The sequence below is a fragment of the Thalia democratica genome, chromosome 2 (genome assembly GCF_965202585.1).
Source record: "Thalia democratica chromosome 2, ktThaDemo2.hap1.1, whole genome shotgun sequence".
Taxonomy (NCBI): Eukaryota; Metazoa; Chordata; class Thaliacea; order Salpida; family Salpidae; genus Thalia; species Thalia democratica.
The window spans coordinates 43,560,358-43,575,920 of NC_139166.1; the positions used below are offsets into that span (position 1 = coordinate 43,560,358).

At 25.3% G+C, this 15,563-nt stretch overlaps 2 protein-coding genes across 2 annotated transcripts; both read right to left on the bottom strand.

Annotated features, from left to right (window-relative positions):
- Positions 1 to 1,933: 1,933 nt before the first annotated feature.
- LOC145829420 (polyglutamine-binding protein 1-like) lies at positions 1,934 to 6,312 on the bottom strand. Its single transcript, XM_082937200.1, has 4 exons — positions 6,184 to 6,312; positions 5,763 to 5,936; positions 5,091 to 5,244; positions 1,934 to 2,457 (listed from the first exon to the last, which is right to left on the bottom strand). Exons 1-4 carry the CDS (start codon positions 6,286 to 6,288, stop codon positions 2,309 to 2,311), a joined length of 582 nt encoding a protein of 193 aa, XP_082793326.1. The 5' UTR covers positions 6,289 to 6,312; the 3' UTR covers positions 1,934 to 2,308.
- An 887-nt stretch (positions 6,313 to 7,199) lies between these two features.
- On the bottom strand, positions 7,200 to 10,502 carry LOC145829466 (CCA tRNA nucleotidyltransferase 1, mitochondrial-like). The gene is made up of 2 exons (XM_082937268.1): positions 10,247 to 10,502; positions 7,200 to 8,437 (listed from the first exon to the last, which is right to left on the bottom strand). The coding sequence occupies exons 1-2, from the start codon at positions 10,475 to 10,477 to the stop codon at positions 7,370 to 7,372; spliced, it is 1,299 nt and encodes a 432-aa protein (XP_082793394.1). The 5' UTR covers positions 10,478 to 10,502; the 3' UTR covers positions 7,200 to 7,369.
- Positions 10,503 to 15,563: the final 5,061 nt, after the last annotated feature.

The window sequence follows — 15,563 nt, forward strand, 5'->3', positions numbered from 1 at the left end:
AACCTTAAAAGATGAACACATAAATGAAACATTATATTACTTAGGGTGTCTACAACCCAACACTTATCAAGAGCAGTAAATATATTTTTAAAGTATTTATTTATCTATACATTTTTGTTTAATAATGAGAACATTGAGTAACGAGTTCATTTATTTTATTTATAGATTTTATATGATAGTACAATATGAAGTCTTACCAGGTTGTATAAGGTGCAAATACTAATGTGGTCGGTGTTATTTTTTTCAGACTCAACATTCAGTTTAATTTCATTTCCTTTTAGGTTCTATAGATGGTTTGCTAATTTCGGACAGTTTTTGGGTTCGTTTTTACCAGCCTTAAGGAAAGAAACTTTGCGCTCATAGTATTTTGACTTAAACTTTTTTTGGTTGATACAATATATGATTTGTAATTGGTTTCAGATGTATAGATTATTGCTTAATAAATTACGTTAGATAAGCAACTCTAATTGTTAACCGAATAGTTTTTTTGTGTCTATTTATGAGGGCCACAGTTTTTGGTGTGCAACACTATGATACTTTTCCACAATTTAAGTTAATATTTTTTGGTATATGCTGTCTTTCTTAAAATGGTTGTCTAATAATTCTATAAAGCATCTCCCAATTCTAGTTTGAACTGATTTTTAAAATGGGGTATTAGTTATATACAATTTGTTTTTGTTACCCATTGATTTATAGTTTAAATTATATTTAAAATTGCTTTTAGTTTATTGCACTTTAGTATAAGCTCTTTTGATAGTGTTCGCAGTCTTTTTTTCAATAATTTTCAGAATATTATTGCGTAGTTGTTAGGGTGGTCGGAACCGTTATTTCTACAATTTGTTGTAGTAATAAGTAAAGATATATCTAGTGAGACATCCCGTAAATCTGAGTTAAAGTTGTTATAAATTTTTGCATATTTTTTCATCTTAAATTTTTATTACAGAACCACAATTTAATAATCAGTTAATTTATTAAATTTAGTAACCGTCTAAAATTTTAATAAATGTTTTTCAATGGAAATTTTTTTTTATGTAAAACCTGTTTTCGCCACATATTTAAGAGATTTATTGTAAGTTTTTCATATTTTTTTCTCATAAGTTTCAAACCATATATTTTTTTTATTAGACAGTTTTCTCAAAATAGGATTGAAAAAATACTTTTGAAATTTTTTAAGGTTTTCAAAAACACAATTTTTTTTTGATTCTTTTTAGTGTAAATTAAGTTAAGTGTAAAAAACTGTCTTGATTAGTATAAAAATATTGAAAAAATACTGGAATGCAGATTTAAATGTGTTATATAATACAAAAAATTCTCAATGATTTAAAAAATATATTGTATATGATAAATTTTTCGTATCTAATCAAAATTTTATTATTTTAAATATAAAAATTACTTAAAATTCCAGGTTTTTTAGTTGATTTTGTTCAAAATGCCAGGTTATTTTCAAAATTTATGAAATTCCAGGTTTTTTAGCAACCCTGTTAAAACAATTGAGTACAAACAAAGAAAAACATTTGATTACGTGTACCACTGATAAGCTTAAAATTAAAAATTCAACATACTTCTATCAAAAATAATTTTAAAAATACAATATTTAGCAATTAAATGTAGGTCAGGTTAATATCAAACTTAATTTTTAAAACCAACAACGATAAATTTAAATTAGTAAAAATTATTCTTATTACTTGAAATAACACAAGATTCAAATGAAATTTACAAACACTTTATTGACAGTCAAATTAAATTTTACAACATACTTCAGCATGTTTTTCACAAATCTTTTTTACTAAAATAAATATGCTATTTATATTCGAAACAAAATTTATAAGCAACAGTTAGAAAATAAAAATATACAAACTACTTTTAAGTTAAACTTCTTGTTAAACTTACAAACTATTTATTTAAACAATAATTTATAAAACATTAATCTCAAAACAAACTTTTTGTACTTTAAAACTAGAAGTTTTATCTTTATATGCTAACCGTTGCATTTTTTATTAAAAATATAAAACTTTCGTTGTTAATGTTCAAAAACCAATTGTTATAAAAACAATCATTGGTAAGTTTTTTTAGAAACTCTAGAAAAAATTATACTTAGTGCTAAAGTATCTAATTTGTTAATAAAATGTTTTTTGTCTTTGATATTAACTAAAAAACGCGTCATAGCACTTAAAAAAAATTTAGTATGGTACAAAAGTTTACCAAGATTTTAAGTAAGCATTTTTACTAGCTAAATAATATCTCTCTTTGTTAAATTACTGTACATCAACCTTAAGTAATAACGAAGGTTTATATCAAATATGCTTCTTTATTTTGGTCGCTGAGGCCCAGTTTCATTTCTAGCTTTTCTGTTTCTGCTCAACACTTCACCTGGTGATGGGTATGGTCTTTGCTGAAAAAGAACACCATTTGCTGTTGAATCTACTCCTGACTTCGCATCGTCTATTTTCTTCAGACCTTTTTAACGTATAAAAATTAAATGAAAAGATAAAAATAGTATGACTTAGCTTAGTTTATTTAAAATTCCTAGCAAAATATGAATAAACTTTTTTTTAAATGTTACAAAAGATTATAACGATGCAATAGTACATGTGAAGTGTGCAATAGTAAATTGTGCTCAATTAACTACGTAAATGAATAGTAAAACTCTACGAAAAAGCTCTACGAAAAAGTAAAATTTTATCATACAAATTAGCTACAAACCAAGTAGAAATTATGCTGTAGTAAAATTTTAAATCATAAGAGTAGTATTTTTAAGTACTTTAGAACTTTACAACAAGAATTTTAATTCCAACTTTTTATAATTAGATATATTACTATCACATTTATACGATGTGAAGTTAAAAAAGGTAAAATGTAATTGTCTCATGGCACATAAAATGGAGCTTTTTGAACTCAAATTGCATTAAAATTACATTAAATAATCTAATTTATAATCTTCTTAAAGCTACACGAATCTTTTAACAGAAAAGTATGATAATTCTTAAAATAATTTACAATGGATAAATTAATAAGCTTAAGCTATTGAGACTACTGTATTAAGATTAAAGCAATCTGTGTTGTTGAGTTAACAATAAATATTACTTTAAATACTTAAAGGAAGTACATGAAAAATAAATTATTTAAACTATTGATAATCGAAAGAGGAAATTTATAACACTAGCTAAGCTTTTAACATTATAGAATTAACAAAATATTAACAGCTACATCTCTAGTAAACAGGGTTCGTGCGCGAAATTTTTTTCATTTAGCCTGACTAAGACCAATTTAGCCTGACATTTTTTCAAAGTAAGGAAAATCCCCTTTAGAAGTCATTTTAGGTATTGGGAGGTCTTGATTAGTACTATTGTAGTCTCCGACTTCAACCAGCTTGATCTCAAAAATATTTTGAGCTTTAAAAATCTGCAAAAAGCAACCCATATAGCTTAGTTACAACTCAATAAAATAAGACTAAATTAGGAAAAGGGTGATTGACCCCCACTCTATGCCCTTAAAATAACAAATTCAGTGATAAGTTGTAAAATAAGTGTTATATCTGATCTATTACTAGCAGGGTTGCCACTCATTTTTTCAAACTTTTTTCCAGGTTTTCCAAATTTCTTCCAGGTTTTTAAAAGTACACATTTTTGGGTCTATTTTTAGTTTTAAGTTAATTTCTATTAAAGAAATTGTGTTAAATAGAATAAAAGCATTGAAAAGATACTGTTAAATTACTTTAAATGTGTTTTTTAATAATAAAAAAAATTTTGATGATGACAAAAAATCTTAATTATATCATAGATTTTTTGTGTCAAATCAAAATTTTACAACTGAAAATGTTAAAGTTATTAAAAATTCCAGGTTTTTCCAGGTTTTTTGATCAAATTTCCAGGTTTTTTTTTCAAAATTTCTCAAATTCCAGGTTATTTTAGCCTAAATTGTCAAATTCCCAGTTTTTTCAGGTAAAGTGGCAACCCTGTACTAGTGTAAAAATTAAATATATATTACTAAACACAATTGTTCAATTTAATTAAGCACTAAGTAAAAACATTATAAACAGAAGATTTATAATAAGACAAGGTGCATTGTCGTGTTTTATTAAAATTTAAAATGAAACCCTTACACAAGTATTAAAGTAAAAAATGTTTATTATAGTATTTTGACTAATACTTAAAATTGATACATAACTATAAATCCTAAACTCTAAATAAATAAAGTGATTGTTGGTATCATATTAGATTTAAAAAGCTTACACTTAAATAAAATAAAAAACCTTTAAAATTTTGTTCTTGTATAGAAAAATGAATTGTACCTAAAATTTGTACTCCCACAAAACTTAGTACTTATATCTTCAACCTAAGTTTTAGTATTGTGAAATTCTCTAATAACTTTAAACAAACAGTAAAATATATGAATAAACTGCTAAGAGTTTTAATCTAAAAAGTATTTGGTATAAAGCCTTTAAATTGGAAATTAAAACAGTTCAACCAACTAAGCTCTGAAAAACATAGCTGATGTAAACAAATTCAAACAAACAGCTAAGTTGTTGGTTGAACTAAACTGTAATGTTTAAACTGTATTTTTTTATGAATTTTCATAACTATGACGTGTATAATCTACTCAAAACAAAATAAAGAAGATTCTTAGTTTTTTTTTTTAGAGATTCAACAAAAGGTTTTAAGCATTTATTTTTACAAATACGGACTGATTTTGTCTTTAATAACTAAATCTTTATTTAGAAATAAATTCACATCTCAATCTGATCTTAAAAATATTTCTTTTTTTTTACAAACATTTTCAAGCATTTGAACTGAGAAAAACTGAGATTTTCAAATTTTTAAATAAAAAAACTGACTTAGCCTGACGTTTTTCAACTTTTTTCAAAAAAACTGATTTAGCCTGACGCGCACGAACCCCGAGTAAAATAAAAAATAAAAACATAACATTCAACACAAATACTTAAATATTAGAATGACTCTAAAATTTCAAAGTAGTATGATTGACCTCATTATCCTGAATCAATGTTCAAGATAAAAAAAATTATTTAACTATAACATGTGCAAACGCAAACCAAACTCAACTAAGCAGTTAAAAATATTTTCAAAACTTACCAACACCCCAACCACCCCTCGGAGCATCTGAGTAAGATGAAGGATCCATCGGATCAAACTCATCTTCTTCAACCTTTCTTTTCTTAGACTTTTTCTGAACTTTATCACGAGGCTCCTTAAACTTGTCACGAATGTTCGGCGCAGATTCAAGTTTCTACAGTACAGATTAAAAATATTTAATACATTTACTTAACTTATACACATCACAGTTAAATAACTATTACTGTAGTAAGTGATACATAAATCATATTTCAATAATACACTATTTATTAGTTATTTTAAAGTTTTATTAATTTGATATTAAAATCTTACGCCATAACTGTTCATTTCTAAGTTTAAGTAAATTATATAAAAAAGAAAAGTAGCTTGCTAAATTAACTTTAAAAAAAAAAAGTATATTTGTTTTATTTTCACAAATAAGAGACCTCTGCTTGTTTTTTTTAATCAAATCTAGACTATAGTTAATAGAATTAAATCAATATTGCGAAATCATAGACGTTACGACAAACTTTACGAAGCAATAGAAACAAAAGTGTTTTTATAAATTAAAATAAACTTTAAAAAAATAATTATATATATTTATTTCTTACAACCAATATATTTCTCTGTTTTTCGGCATAGTTTTATTGGTATGTCCTGAAACAAATCTAATATGAAAGTAAAAGTACGAACTGTTTTACTTTCAGAAAAAGTAAGTTTATGATCAGGATCAGAAGGTGGAAGCCAAGATACTCTGTTGGTTACTGTATCCCAGTAATACCATGTACAATACTTTTGTTCGAAAATTTTCTCCCATTTCGGTGGTAGTTTGTTTCCAAACTCATCGTGCAGATTGTCATAGATTACCTTAAATTATTAAACTTAAATAACTAAAATTAAAAATTTTAAAATTTTGTTTTTAAACAAATCTAGGGATTAAAATTTAGCTAACATAGAATCTTAGAAAATTAAATAAGAAAAATGTGCCTTTTAGCTATTTTTTTTGTAGTATTGTCTTTTTATATTTATTTAAGTTGAGACTTCTGACTGTTATGTCAAAAAAAAAACAAAAACTACATTTTTTAATTCAACAAAATGTAATAATTAAAAAAACCTGTGTATCATAATTTTCAGCAAAAACTTCTTCTTCAACTGGTTGTTTTTCTTTAATAATTCCTCTTTTTTTTAAACGTGCTGCTAGTGCTGGAGGAAGTCCCATTTTATTTACAGCAAGTGAAATTATTATACTGAAAACAAAAAAAAATTCAATAGTAAAACCTCAAGCAAAAAATTAAAATTTTGTAAAACAGAAGTTAGAATACATTTATTTAGCCAACCTTGAGTTCAAGTGTTTAGCAGTTTAATTATGTTTATTATAAAAATGTTCATTTTAATAAAAAATAATATTTTCAAATTATAAAAAACTTTTCAGTATATTGAATAATATAAATATTTAGTACACGGCAATTTTATAATATAAAAATCAATACAAAAAAAGTTAATTAATAGTTATTAGTTAGTTTTTAGCTTACAGTTATTAAAATGTTTAGTTTTAAAGACACTATTTTTAAAATATAATTTTATTTCTTTGTTACCAAATTTAATTAACATATAAAATTTACTAAAAGTCATTATAATTTATTAATTGATAACAATATTTGCTAATTAAAGATACAAACTTAAGTATATTGGAGTTTAACAAGGCTATAAATAATTCTACTGAGTTTTCATAAGTTGGACATTAACACTAAGTAGTACTATTATCCAGCTTATGACAAATTGGTACAAAAATTTTCTTATCATACAACATAATCCTATTAATAACTTAAGCTGCAAGTAGAGCTAAACCAAAGGAAACACAATTAACAAAAATTATTTAGAAACATTGAAGCAAGAGTATTACTATGTCTGAAAAATTATTTTTATGGTTTTTTAAACTAGCACACTACATATCTAAATGTTTAAATTAATAAACAGTAAGGAAAGCAAATTATCTTATGTTAGTATACTCTATAATAGGTACAACAATCAAGAAATATAAAATAATAGATAAAGAAAATTTAAAGTTAACAATCTACCAGATTTGTTTATATAAATATGATTTTGTAAAACACAGTAAAATAAGTACATCTAACATAGATTGGGGTGTTTCTTATATATAGTAACTTTTTTTTTCACTTTTTTAATTTATGTAAAAACCAGTCCTCATAAATAAGACAAAGCACTATTTTTTGCCATAGATACTCAAACCTAAGCAGAATTATTAAATAAACTGTTTTAAAAAATTATTATAAAAAAATCTACAACTCTAAGTTCATTAACTGTTCAATTAAATCTTCTTTTAAAACAGTATATCTACTTTTTCTCCAGATTTTCTCGCCTTCATCTAAATACTTTTTTACAGCCGGCCCTCTTTTCCCGCAAGCTTTCATTACATCATTTCCATTTATAGGAATAGTGGGAATATCACAATTTCTGAACTTTTCAATCAAATTACTTAGTCCTAAATATTTGAGTAATTCAAAAAATTTTTGCATACTTTGATTTTCTTCTTTGTTGGATTTATTTTTTGTTTTTTTACTTTTTGCAAAGGTTAACACAAGTAAATCTTTTAAGCTTTCAGTAGTTTCACCTTTGCTAGAAGATTCAATAATTTTTCTGTTGTGTAGAATATACTCTAAGACATTCTTTTCAGCTGAAGAAAACTTAAACTTATTATTTAATACAGCTACATCTTTGATGTCATCAATTAATGATGCTATAAAAACCATCGGATGAAAATTTGAAACTGAGTTTAAGTTATCACATACTTTACAAAAGACGTTAATGTTAAGATTGTTATGAAAACCAATATTTTCTAAAACGCCACAAGCACTCATTTGTAAAAATGCATCTTTGACCATAGAACTGTTTGTAATACCAAAAAGAAGTTTCAATTCGGTCCAAATCCTTTCACCAGCAATATTTTTAATTCCAACACCATATTTTTTAATTGCGACTAAAACTTTCTGGTCATGCTGTTCTACTTTAGAAGCAATTCTAGCATGAAATCTAAAATACCTCATCATTCTTAAGAAGTCCTCCTGAATTCTCAATGCAGGATCATTAATAAAACAAATTTTTCTTTCTTTAAGATGATTTAATCCATTAAAGTAATCATATACTTCTCCTGACTGAAGGTCAAGGTAGAGAGCGTTTACAGTAAAATCTCTTCTTTGTGCATCAAGTTTCCATTCTTTAGTAAATTCAATTTCTGCATGACGTCCATCAGTTGCTTTGTCAATCCTCAAGGTTGCAACTTCTATTTCTTCTTCATCAACATTACACTTAATTACTCCATGATCTTCGCCAGAACCGTCATTCATCACCTAAAGTTAAATTCAGTTTTTAATATATTTTGAGGTTGAATAAAAAACTTAACAAACAAAACAAAAACATCTGACTTTTTTTACTACAAGAACTAAGATCTAATAATTTTATAATTTTAATATTATACTTCAATTTTTACTTTTAATTTTAATTAATTTAAGGTTGATACATAATTAGAAAAAATTAAATCTAATTTTAAAATTTTGCTCTAATAACTTAAACTCAAAAAAAAATAATTTCAAGTTGTCTGAAAATTAATTGTTCTAATAAAATTAAACTTTCAAGTTAAACTTGTGCAAACGTTTACTACAGCTATTATTATTCTTCAAAAATTTACTCTACCAACTAGAGTAGGGGTGGGTAAGGTTTATTAATTTGCAGGCCCAATCAGGAAAAATTTAGTCCTTTATGGGCTGGAGCATTTGATTTAGTAATATGCCGGATCCAGTATACATATTTGGTCGGATAATCACTTTTTATATCCAGACATTAATTAAAAGTAATTATCTGGATCCGGCCAGATACTAACTTTATGGATCTGGTTGATCACTATTTCAAATTCATTTAACTCACAAAAATTTCATCAAGTTTGACATTTTAAGTTAATATTTATTAATTACTTTAACTTAGATCTGATTATTTAGTATATCCCTGGGAAGTAAATAATATTTTATAAGTGCAAAAGTTTAATTACTTAAAATTACTTGAGACAAACTTAAACTTATTAAGTTTATCATAGTTTTTATTTCATTTTTTTCTATGAGAGCATTGTTTTACTGAAGTTCATTGTCACACCAAACTCATTATCAGCTGAAAATATGATACTAGTGTACTTTTCCATTGATACCACTGATTGTTCTATAGTTGCAATGTTGAAAATGTGTTAAGTTGTTTTTACGGAGATTGAGAGAAAACAGTTTTAACCTTAACATTTATGCCTTAACTACATGGTATATTTCATGAGCAAAAGTACCCTTTTCCATTAGTTTGGTGTTCAGTTTGTTCATGTGCCTAAACAATTTCACCATAAATGCAAAATCGGAAGAACAATCCTTATTGGAATATTTAGTAAAACCATTATACTTTTCGATCATTTTTAAAAGCTGCCAAATGTGCAGCTTTAAGAGCCAAACACATGTTGAAACTTTTCCTAAACATTGTAATAATGCAAAGCTGAGTAGTTAAACTGAAAATAATTGTTAATTATTTGATTGGAAATAATAAAATTAGTACTTTTCTTATCATTTATATAAACAAATTTTTATTTATTCGGGAAAAAGTGTCATTTTTAACTTGTCCATTGTTTATAAAAGTCATTGACATGGTAAATTGACAAAGGTAGATATGTAAAATATCAGATTTAAAATAAAAGCATTTTCTTATGGAGTTAAGCTAGAATACTATAACTGAGTTTACACAAAAAAAAATTAGGACTTAAGAGTGTTTTATATTAGTACAACTATTTAACAAAAAAAAATTAACATGTTTTTAAAGTCTAACTCTTACGTTTTATTTTGTAAGATTTTGATACAAAGTTTTATACAAATATTTTAATATTGACCTTGGTGAGCCGGTCATTTTAATTTGCAAGCCAGATTCAATTTTCACTCTGTGGGCCGGATCCGGTCTGAGGGCCGTTTGTTGCCCACCCCTAAACTAAAGTGTACTAACTGAAGCTAAAAGTTTTGTTTAATAGAAACTTTATAACAACAAATTTTAACAACATTTCATTCTCATACTACAAATCATTTTTTTGGACTTAATAACTATATTTTAAATGCAACTAAAATTTCTAACAACATTTAAACCTTAAATCCATTCTTTAAATACATATTTTTTATTTGAGCAGGAGTAGCAGTAGTAGCAAAATCTAAATCTTTAGGTATTTTTTCACAAAGGAAGTCCCTTACAGCTCCACCAACTAGTCTAAGAGAATGATTATTTTCCAAAAATGTTTTAACTACTCGCTGCACTCCTTTAGTATACAAACATTTAGTAAGTCCATTTTCACCATTTATATTAATTATTGTATGTCCCATTTATATATTTGATTATTTTTATTATTTCTTCTCTAAAATGATAAGAATTTATTGAGGTATTTTTAATATTTCTGATCAGAAAAAACAAACTAATTTGTAAACCATAATATTGATTTTAAAGAATAAAAATACTTTGTAGCTTATTAAGTATAACATTACTAATTAAAACTTTTATCATAAAATTGATATATCCTAGCATATTCTTATAAGATTTTTAGCAAACACAATAAAACTTTGAGATTGTGCATTAGGTGCCACTCCAAGTGTAAAAACTGTCCTGAATGACCTCAAAGTGTGCTGTATCATCCAAAGCTTTTTAAATCTTTTGAAATTATCTTAAATAAACTTTGAAAATATTTAAATAAAGTTTTGAAAATTGATAAAATCAAGTTTTTGAACAAAATTGGTAAACAAACATTAAAATATTCAAACTGGTTTAACTAAACCTCATTCAAGATATATAAAAAATCTGGACTGAGACTTAAAAAAATCTTTAAACTATCCTTAGTTAAAAAATCAAGCTAGCCTAAGTTATGTTAAGATTTTAAAAAAAATTACTTTCCTGAGTTAAGTAATTGTTTGGCACCCCTGAATCCATCTAAAAATAATATTGAATTGAAGATTTAGTTGCAGCGTTAACTTGTAATCTAAGAAAAAAACAACAAAAATATTGAAACTTAATACAGTTAAACGATAAAATAAATTAAATTAAGATAAAAAATAAATTATATAAATAAGAAATAGGTAAATATCAAATAATAACAACAAATTATACAGTATCCTTCTTTTACTACACTGACATATGTTTCTGTGTGTTAAACAAGTCAACACACTTCAACTGAGCTATTAAAATGAAGCTCTTCATAGTACTTCCTTCATTTTCATAGCTCAGTTGAAGTGTGTTGACTCATTTAACACACAGAAACATATGTCAGTATAATAAAAGAAAGGATACTGTATAGTTTGTTATTATTATATATTCTAGTGAATTTGTTTTGCTAGGATCTTTTGTTAACAAACGCTTAAATTTATATTTTGAATAGTTAGATATCAAATATGTATTTTTATTTTAATAATATATAACAATCACTACTTCATTAACTAAAAAATCACAAAATAAAAGAGACCAGACAAAATCTGTTGTAATACATAACATGCACCAAAATTCAGTATAAATAAAACATATATTCAAAAAACTCTAAATTTACTCTTGGTAGAAATTTCTTGTAAAGAAAAAAAGTATATTTAAATTTATCTTTTTGTAATTTTTTTATAGTTTCTAGGACACTAGACCAAAACTTATAATAAAGCAGTTTAGGCTTAGTCTTGTTCTAGGTCTTTCAGTTATAAATTTTGATTTCTTCATAAATCTTTTAATGAACACCACTAGATATTGTAAATTCATAGTGCTTTAAATAACTCTTTTATAGCATTCACAACAAATTTGCAACTTATGCAAATCATTAAATTTCAGCAAACCAGTTTTTTTAACAGAGGGTTTGTTAGTGTCAGGGCAGGCAAACAAGAAACATATCTGATTATTCTTTTTTGTTTACAAACAGTTTGTTACAAGTAATAGTCATCAGCATTGCCCTAAGCAGATATACAATAATGGATGTGTGGATAAAACAAACTATGACATACCAATTATTTAGTTTATGAGTAACAACACTCTAATTGCTTGAAATTACTTTCCAACTGAATTTCTTAAGTATCATATCTCTTTTAATATTTAATTATGGTTAGAAATTATACTTTATAGTATAAAGTTACTGAAAATTTACTGTTTTCTATAAAAAAGTATAATTTTTTATTTCTATAACAGACAAGACGTTAAAAGGTATCCATTGTGTGCGACTCAATAACTAAAAAGTTTTTTTGTGCACCAGGTCCTACGACCAAATATTTTGAGCGTATTTTTTGTTGTTTAATAAACTATATCATATATAACAATTTTTTTTTGAAATCTAATTTACATTTAAAACTTGTTCCAGGTTTTTTTAATCATTTTTGCTAAAAGTTTTGGGTAAGTTCAATACAAATCAAATTATGGGTTTTTGAGGATATTTTTTCTTAAATTTTCAGAAACCATGTTGTTCTAGGATCCCAGGATAAATGGCTAGGCCACCTTGTACATACATGGTGGAATATATAACCTAACAGTTAAATTCAAAATTATGTTTTTTACATAATTAAACTGATAAACATAAGCCTATACAACATCAAAATACTTAAAAAGAAATAATCTTAATAAAAACTGCCATGAGGTTCTCAAACAAAAATTAAACTAAACTGAGTTAGCCTAAGATTTTCAAAAATGTAGACTAAGTTATCTAGAGTAATGTTTACTGAGTAGAGCAGTACTCAGTAGCCTGAGTCTGTGGCAATCCTGTAAATAGATTATAAAGAAAAACTAAAGCAAAACTAGTAGAAATTTTTTTTCACTTAATTCAGAAAATACAACCAAACTGATATTTTAAAAGCTATGTTATTTCAAGTTGTACAATTTTAATATTTTTCAGTTTCCAAAGAAAACTATCTTTATTTTCAAAATTTTAAAATATTTTTTGTAATAAAAATGTAGGTACATTTATTTACTTATCAAAACAAACTACTTTAAAAAAAGATTTAAAGGTTTTTAATGAGTGTGTACTGTATAAATTTCAGGATGGTAGTATACTTTGTTCTGTTATATTTTAAATAAGAGTGTATTCTAAATACTGAATAAAGGTTTGTTGTTTTTAGTCAAAAGTTTTATGCTCCAGCAATTGTGTGGTAAGTTTTTCATTGAAATCAGGCAACTACAATTAAATGAAAAAGAAAAAACAGAGAGTTGAATTAGGATAGAAGAATATTAAGAAAATAGGTAGCTTAAAAAAACCTACATATTATATGAAAACTGACTTTTTTTTAGATACCTCTACAATTTAATTATCAATGTGTTTTAGAATAATTTAGGGGATTTTAAATTTAGAATGGACATCTTTAACAATTTGACCAATAATTAAAAATACAAACTTTCAGTATATATATATAGTTTATTGAACAACAAAAAAAATCGCTCAAAATATTTGGTCTTAGGACCTGGTGCACGAAACACCCTTTTGGTTATCGAGTCGCAAACCACGGATACATTTTAACGTCTTTTCCAGGACATAGACTTTTTTTTCTTTTTTTTTAATTAACAATAAATTTTGTTTTATAAAAAAATCACTTTTTTTATTAGCATATAGTTTTAAAATAAATTAGGGATTATTTTAAGTGCAGGGCCTCGATATTAAAAAAAATAATATACCGTTTTTCAAGGTATTTTGCTTTGATACTTTTTTTTTATCTCTTTTATAAAAAATACAGTACTGTGTTTTAGCTTTTAAATAACTTTAGCTTTTAAATAATAAATACGCTTTAGTGAACAGCTAAATGTTGTGAGTTTATGTTTTTGACAAATATTATGCAGGTTGCAGAACCTGGATTGGAAAAACAATCGCAATAAACGGCTTTTTTAGTCTAAGAATAATAAAAGCAAGCATTGCTATTAGCATTTGTTAATGGGTAAAAGCAAAATTAAAAATTTTAGACAATGATTTCTAAATACTGAAGTTCTTTGTTTCTATTATTTATAAAAAAATATATACATTTACAAAAACTTATTTCAACAATGTTCTTCATTATTTCATTCTTACGTTTACAGTTACAATAATACACGAGTCATTTTTTACTTATATAGCTTTTAGAAAATAGAAACGTAACTTTTTTAAACCAAGCGTAAAAAAGAATAAAAAAAATTTCTAATATATAACTTAAACTATGTGAAAAACGGTTTAACTAGTTTAGCACATAGTATAATTGAATTACTTTCCTTTACAATAAAATGCTTAAGGTTTATATAACAAAAAAACAGTCGATTACTTTTTTACTACAATAAAACTGAAATCGTTGTAATTTTTAGAAAAACTTAACATTTTCACTAGATGCTTAGCTGTAGACAATTGTTTTGTTGCGTTAATACTTGACGAACAGCTTTAACTTTTATTAAAATTATTTTTGAAGTATTTTAGTTTATTATTTCAGCTTTAATTTATTTATTAGTATAATTCTCAATATACAATTATGACAAAAGTTAAATTGTTAAAAAGTTTATTACTTAACAATTGTTTCACGCTAGTGCGATGATCACAAGTAAAAAAGTTAACAAACTAACAAGTTGCAACGGATCAACATTTTATATAGTTTGAGATAAGTAATTAGTTGATTAGGTGATTGGTTAATTAATTAAATTTAAGTAATATTCAGCAAGAAAAATTATAGTTAACGTAAATACAATTATAACAAAAATCAAACGACGAAACAAAACTACATAATGAAAACAAAGGTAGATTAAACTTAAATTTAGTAAATTAAGACTTTAAATAAAATTTTGTAAAATGTCTACATTTTCCCACCAATTCCGATCTCAAGTTAAAAAGTTTCTTGTTGTCTGCAAATTCAATTTCGAGTCTCTCCAAATTACATAGGGTGCAAATTCTACTAGGCTTATTTTTGCACCTAGTAGAATTTGCCCCCTATGTAATTTGAAGAGAATGGATTTTTTTATTTAATAAATTGACTGTTATATGAAATACCAATTAAAAAATAAACAAATATTCCATGATTTCGAAGAGCTGAAAAAATTTCGGAAAACTTATATACAGTTTCACTAAGAATGTTTGATTTCTATTTTTATTTTACTGACCACGATTATTTACAAAAATTTTTAACCGATGTCCTTAAAACCATAGACATTTATAAAATCTTTGTCAAAGAAGAAACACTAAACAGAAAAAAAAATTATTAATACAATCGAAAAATCAGTTGAAATGATCAAAAGTCACCAAAAAAACAGTAACAGATTTTTACTGGGTAGAAGTGATATTATGCAACAAATTCAGGCTGAGAAAAACCAATGTGCTGTTGAAGAATTAACACTCAAAACAATGCAACTTGAAAACAAAAACGAAAAAATTAAAACCTTCTAAACAGAATTACAAGAAAAAATTGACCAGTTTTAACAGCAAGTAGAAACGAAGAAAAAGCATTTCTTCAAAGG

What these genes read in the sequence shown, in the direction of transcription:
- LOC145829420 (XM_082937200.1), bottom strand. Translation starts at nt 6,288, where the DNA reads ATGGGACTTCCTCCAGCACTAGCAGCACGTTTAAAAAAAAGAGGAATT. An exon ending in CTGAAAATTATGATACACAG is followed by an intron (nt 5,937 to 6,183) that starts GTTTTTTTAATT and finishes TAATAATTTAAG; the next exon opens with GTAATCTATGACAATCTGCA. An exon ending in CTTTTTCTGAAAGTAAAACA is followed by an intron (nt 5,245 to 5,762) that starts GTTCGTACTTTT and finishes TCTGTACTGTAG; the next exon opens with AAACTTGAATCTGCGCCGAA.
- LOC145829466 (XM_082937268.1), bottom strand. Translation starts at nt 10,477, where the DNA reads ATGGGACATACAATAATTAATATAAATGGTGAAAATGGACTTACTAAA. An exon ending in ATTTAAAGAATGGATTTAAG is followed by an intron (nt 8,438 to 10,246) that starts GTTTAAATGTTG and finishes ATTTAACTTTAG; the next exon opens with GTGATGAATGACGGTTCTGG.